Below are 6212 nucleotides of genomic sequence, written 5' to 3'. Positions count from 1 at the left end.
TAATTTATTTATTTAATTTGTTGATATTAAATATTTTTTTATTTAGTTATCCAACTTTCATGACATGGATATTAGATTTGACGGGTTAACCTGGTTAATTTAGATTTTTTTCTTTTTCTTCATAAGTTTTTTTTTATAAGTTTTTTTTCTGTTATTTTTTCTTTTGAATTAATATTTTTTTATTTAATTTAGTTCATTAATATGAAAATTTTTTCTATTTAGTTATTGGTTGATGCTTTTTTTTTTATTTAGTTATCTTAGGTTTGGCTAATTAGAGAATTTTTTTTTTTGCTTTTTTGTCGTTTTTATGCCTTTACCACGGTGAAAAGGCTGATGCTTTTTATTTTTTTAAATAATTTTTTTGTTTAATTTAGTTTGTTAATGTTTAATTTTTTTCTATTTAATTATCAAATTTTCATGATATAGATCCCGGGTTTGACGGCTAACTTGGTTTGGCGGGTTAGCCCAGTTAATTTTATGTTAACCCGTTAATTTTTTTTCCTATTTAATTAATAAACTTTCACGACACGAATTTAAGGTTTAACGGGTTAACCTGGTTTAAAGGGTAACCTAGTTAATTCAGATTTTTTTCTTTTTATTATTTTTTTAATTAATCTATTTAATTATCATACTTTTATGACATGATTTTATTACTAGACTCACATCCAAGGCTATTGGGTCTGGTATTGCAATTATATCCAAGTTTAATATTATTATTAATATTATAAATATAACCCTTGGGTTAAGCGTCCAGTCAAACTCTAAACTCCTGAGTATATAGTTTTATAAAAAGATGTAATATTTTTAAATCTTAATTTTTTTTAATATTTTTTTTAAAATTAAATGGACATAAAGGAGGCAGCACTAAGCAGTAAGCACAACTACCTTTATTGTGGGCTGGACAAGTAAGAACAAAGGCCTAAAAGCAGCGAGTGGCTATCAAGCACTCGTTTGACACAAAGGAAAAAATAGCCCAGCCTCACCTTAGAGACTTCTCCCTCTCTCAAAGTATCGAGTAGAAATTGTAGAATGGCATCACCAACTCACTCCCTCGCTAACAAAATACCAATGGAACGCCAGGAACACAAATTGGTGTTGGAGGAGGAGGAGGAGGAAGTGCTGTCTCTGCAAACCAGGCAGTTTCAGCACAGCAACACTGCTGCAGACACTACTACTCTGCTTGCCAATATTTCCTCTAACAACGATGATGGTAATGAAAATGGAAATGGAATTAGTAGCCTTATTAGCAGCAGCAGCAGCAGCATTAATGACCACTCAGAGACACCGAAAGTAGGAGTATCATCTCCCTGTGGATCTCCACATAAACACAGTGGGGATGAGGAGAGAGTCCACCATCTAGATAGCGTTTACTTTGACCAAAACCAAGGTATGCTTCTCCTAAATCTTGTCACCATTTCTCTTTTTTTCCAATATATCCATCCGACCTCCCCTCCCGCTTAATTTTACTTAAAATCAATAATACCTTAACCCTCCTCCTCCTCCTCTTCTTCTTGGACACACAAATAAGTTATAGAGATCAAGATTTCTTTCTGTTGATTTCAATTGTTGGATCGATTGCCATTTCTTTTCAATTCAATAATCTAATTGGAATGCTACTGCAACTGGACCTCCTACGTTGGAACTCCGTGGATTGGTCATGTTCAGAATCATAAACAGTGCTCCCACATGCTCATAAATTTCGAAAATTTCAATAAACAGGAACCACGTTTCGTTTTTGACACTTAAGGTCAGTAGCTGCCAAATATTTCTCAGCATGAGAGTGCCACTTACTGTTAGTGAAACTGCTAAATATTCGCAATGCCGTTCAGTCCTCTGATTTATCGGTTCTATTCTACTATATTCCAGCATGCTGCCTTTTCTAGTCCATGCCAACAATTGTAGGATAAAATTAAGTTAATCAGCCTCCTATTTGCAGCATGATCCCAATTCCGTAATGTTCTCACACGATGCTACTTTTGTGAGATATTCGTTTTATGTTATCATTTCTCATTACCAAAATTTGCCTATCTGTAGATACGAGATTCAAGATTATTATAAATAAACGAGATGTATCAATTACGGGATGATAACCAACATTACCACTTGCCATTGCACTATCGTGAATTTGCTACTTTTGCATGATCCTCCGCTATTCTTCAGATGTCTTTGTGTATCGAAATTGTAATTGTGCATATAGTTTATTGATCCATGCTCTGCAAATGAAATGCTCGCCTTATGCATGAATGCAGGTGCTGATTCCATTGATGGAGTTTCAGACGTGAGATGTGGTGGTGTTACATGTTCTGTTTTTGAGACAAGTCCCGGAGATGTGGAAGTCCTTATAAAGAAATCTGAGATTCAGAAAAGTCTAATCAAAGATGTCAACCTTCAATCAAGGGAAAATTTGGACAATGAAGGGCTTTCTAGTTCAAGTCTTACACCTTTAGAAGGTACATTTGAAGAACACAATATTAAATCAAAACCCTCTGACAGTGAAACTAGAGTAGTTGGAGATCTGGACTTGATAGAAGAAACAGACCAGGAAGTGACAGAATTAGATGTTGAGAAGGTGTTAGAGAAGCAGAATACACATGATTTGTATTGCCCTAATTGTAATTCTTGTATAACCAGAAGGGTTATCCTTCGTAGAAGAACACGAAAGATTCATAAAGCACCCCGTAAACCAAAACACACAAAAGCTGACACAATTCTTCCCTCTCAGTCAGATGCCAATTCTACCTATTCAGATGCCAATTCTGCAGATTCAGCCAAGGGTTCAAGTCATGATATAGCTAACATTGGTTCAAATGATATCCCAACACCTGCAGTCGATGAATACAATGGTGATAGACAACCAGATGTATTCAGATGCTTATCATGTTTCAGCTTCTTTATTCCTGCAGGTATAGTAGTGATCTCTGCTCACTGAAAAATATACATTATGTTAATCTTTTATTATCTTAAGCATTGTAGCTTGTAAGAACGGTGATTGATGTGCTTCCTGCTTATGATTTTTAGGAAGTTACTGCTTCATATGTCTTAATATACCTTTATATGGATGTTATTGCTTAGAATGAGCATTAATTAGCAACCTGTCAAACACTAGTTGGTCATGATGAGAGATAGAAGAGTCTTTATTATGCGAGTTGATGTGTGCACATATCACCAAAGCTTAGTCTGATAGTTTATTCTTCAGGTTGTGATTTCTTATCTTGTTGAAGTTGTGTTTGTTATTTTTAACTACATATCACATGTACACATTTTTTTTTAATTCTTTACTGTTTAATGCTTCCAACTTCTGTTTCACTTTGTTTCAAAATGAAACGTGGTTGATAAAATCTTGATTCAGATCCTAAGATATTTCGATTCTCAGTCAAGTCGTTCGTGGTAGCTTCTAATTTGTATCCTTTTTGTAATGCTTTTTAGGCAGTCTTTGCTTTCTCAGTAATTCAATTTAATATTGATTTTATCATGACGGTATCAAGTATCATTTAGTGAATGTCTTTTCTGATTGAAGGAAAAAAAATGATGATGAGTGTGTAAAATGCTCTGCCATTTGGCTGATGATAATGAGTTCGTGTTTGAGGGTAGTTATCTTTATTCTTTGTTTTCCTTTTCTTCCCCCATTCTATTGGCCCACAGGATTCCACCAATTTGGGTAGTCTTCATTTTTGGATGGATTTTTAAACCGAGGCTATCATACTAGGATCCAAATCCAATGTTCTTGACTTATGCATTCTATCAAGAGCCATATCTGCTCTGCTAGTTTAACTCTTTTGTTGAATTTTCCAGGAAATGGTTTTAAATTGTTTCGGGTATCATCCACCGAGAATGAAAATGAACAAGTTCCTCCGAAGATATCAACAACCAACACAAACTGGTTCTTATCTATTTTTGCAACACATAAGAGGAAAACAACCACCGAGCAAGGTAATGCAGTTATTTTATCTGCAATTGACTCATTAGCACAATGATATTTGCTTGAGACATTTTATATTGTTCAGGATTGTTCCCTGTGCCTTTAATGCTTGCTCTGAAATTCTAAACATGACGCTGCTTGTTTGGAAAAGGTTTCATACTCTCGTTTGGCTACAGTTCTTGCTTCTTTGTTTTTTGACGGGAAACATTTTTTGCATCTTGTTTCTTATTAACTTTAAGCCTGGCCTACTGCTGCTACTTTAACATGTTGATGTTTGTGAGTTGGGACTGGGGAAAGAGAGATTGTTAGTTACACTTGGAAATGCTGTCTTACTACCAAGATTTAGCAACAATGATACTGTTAAAGTAAGATGGCATTTCCAGCAATACTATATTTAATTGACTTTAACATTGGAACAACCCGGATCACATTATCTATGGTTGCAATATTCTAATCTTTACAAATGAGATTTAAATTTGCATTTCTATGTAAAGAGGTTGTTTCTAGGAATGTTATTTTAGAACCTTTGGCATTATCAATTTGCTATGCTTGTTTCTTTCACATGTAATGTTACTAGAAGTATGCATTTTATTGACAAATTGATTCCAGCCAAAGTTAATTACATATCATGCCTAATGAGACCGGCTGAGACCATACCAATGTACATCAGGTAGTTGTGTGCAGATGTTAAAACTTATATGAATGCAAGGATTTTCACACCTCAGGAATGTTTAGTTGATATGCTGTTGCAGGTAATGCTGCAGTGGACCACACTCAAGTATGTGGAATGAATCAGGACACCTCATCAGGTTTTCCTAACAATGTTTCATCCTCAAATGGAAGCGATCATTCAGTAATGCCACATGCTGAAAGAACTACAGTCAAAATTGGAGAACATCCAGAAGGTTCTTATTCTAAGCCTCACCAAAGTGGAACAGAATCTCTGAATCCTTCAACAATGGAGCCATTATTGCATGATAAATCACCACAAGGAATAAACCTCAATTCCAATTTGACAACTAGGAATGGGATACTTGCAGATCAAAATTCTCCTCTCCTTTCTATTGATTTGCCACCAGTTGAATCCTCTTCTATTGCAGGATTAGATGATATGGGGGGTGCTTCTCTTAAAGATGGAATGGGGATTGTAATTTCTTCAAGGGAAACAAAATTTGCTGAAACTACATTGAACAGTGCAAGAGAGAAATCAGGTGATGCAGCTGAAAACTCAGGTATGACAGAACTTTAAGTTCCCTTGTTAAAAGAATGAGTAGGAGTCATGATGATTTGGAAAGATGCTTTTTGGTTATATATCCATTTTTTTGTACCTCCTAATGCGTAGTTATATTTCATTTTGTGAATTTTGTACTGGTGGGATTGTGAAGGCTTTATGGTCTTGTCTTTTCTTGAGTTATGAATATGCCTGTATTCATTGTTGGCCAGTCTAATGCCAAGGAAAAGTATCATACCGTGGACTTTCACTTACCACATTATTTGGGTGAGCCAATATAATGTGAGCGATTTGTGGTCTTGACACCCACATGTTAAGAGTTTCTGTGTGCAAGTGCAATTTTCTTTGTTTGACGTGTCTGCACATGCATGATTGTGTTCTCATCACATTCGTGCTCTGAATGTCTGCGCACCATTTGTTTTATTTTTTTGTTGCTTCAGCAGTAAATTTACCACAGTGACACTAATACACCATACTAAATTTTTTCTACGCGATCTTGTGCAGGTGGGTCTTCAGTGAACCATGCTATCATGGATACTGTTCAACAGTTACCATACTCTTCAGGTAGCATAGAGGGCCTAAAGGAAAATGCATCACTCCAACCCTGGCAAGGCAGAGTGAATCCTCCAGAGTATTCAACTTCCATATCTTTAATCCTTGAGCAGTCAGAGATACGAATAGAAGAGAATTTCAACATGGCAAAAGGGAATGAAAAACCTTTACAAAATGGTCGGGCCTCGTCAACACAAGGAACCTCATTACCCTCTCAATTGTATTCTAAAGAAGGATTTATAAATGATGCTCCTTTGAAATACTATGAAGTTGGAAAAGGTGCTCTAAATTCTTTGAGCCAAGGAACCTCAAGGCCTGAAAAGGAGAGAGTCAATATTGGAGAAGATGCAGTTAATTCTGTCAAAAACAAAAATATAGGTATGCACAAGAATCAGGGGTCTCGAAATTCTCCCTCATTTGAACTGGACAAGTTTTCCTAATTGTAACTTGATTCTGCTGTCAAATTTTATTCTAGAATGTGTTTTTTTTCCTTACACCAGAGATCAACAG

The 6212-nt window shown here is 35.5% G+C and overlaps 1 protein-coding gene across 2 annotated transcripts in view; it reads left to right on the top strand.

Moving 5' to 3' along the window:
• Nucleotides 1–938: 938 nt before the first annotated feature.
• The window catches only part of LOC133675129 (membrane protein of ER body-like protein), a 6658-nt gene continuing 1384 nt past the window's right edge, over nucleotides 939–6212 (top strand). Inside the window, exons 1-6 of one of the 2 annotated variants that reach the window (XM_062096407.1) lie at nucleotides 939–1387; nucleotides 2250–2903; nucleotides 3793–3930; nucleotides 4672–4824; nucleotides 5020–5151; nucleotides 5655–6080. In XM_062096407.1, the coding sequence (XP_061952391.1) occupies nucleotides 1030–1387; nucleotides 2250–2903; nucleotides 3793–3930; nucleotides 4672–4824; nucleotides 5020–5151; nucleotides 5655–6080 (1861 nt within the window). In that variant the 5' untranslated portion in view covers nucleotides 939–1029. Of the gene's footprint in view, nucleotides 1388–2249; nucleotides 2904–3792; nucleotides 3931–4671; nucleotides 5152–5654; nucleotides 6081–6212 lie in introns of both variants that reach the window. The other variant, XM_062096406.1, reaches the window with a different exon arrangement.

The sequence above is a fragment of the Populus nigra genome, chromosome 16 (genome assembly GCF_951802175.1).
Source record: "Populus nigra chromosome 16, ddPopNigr1.1, whole genome shotgun sequence".
NCBI lineage: Eukaryota > Viridiplantae > Streptophyta > Magnoliopsida > Malpighiales > Salicaceae > Populus > Populus nigra.
The sequence above is the reverse complement of the archived record's forward strand: the minus strand, read 5'-3'. Positions and strand labels throughout refer to the sequence as shown.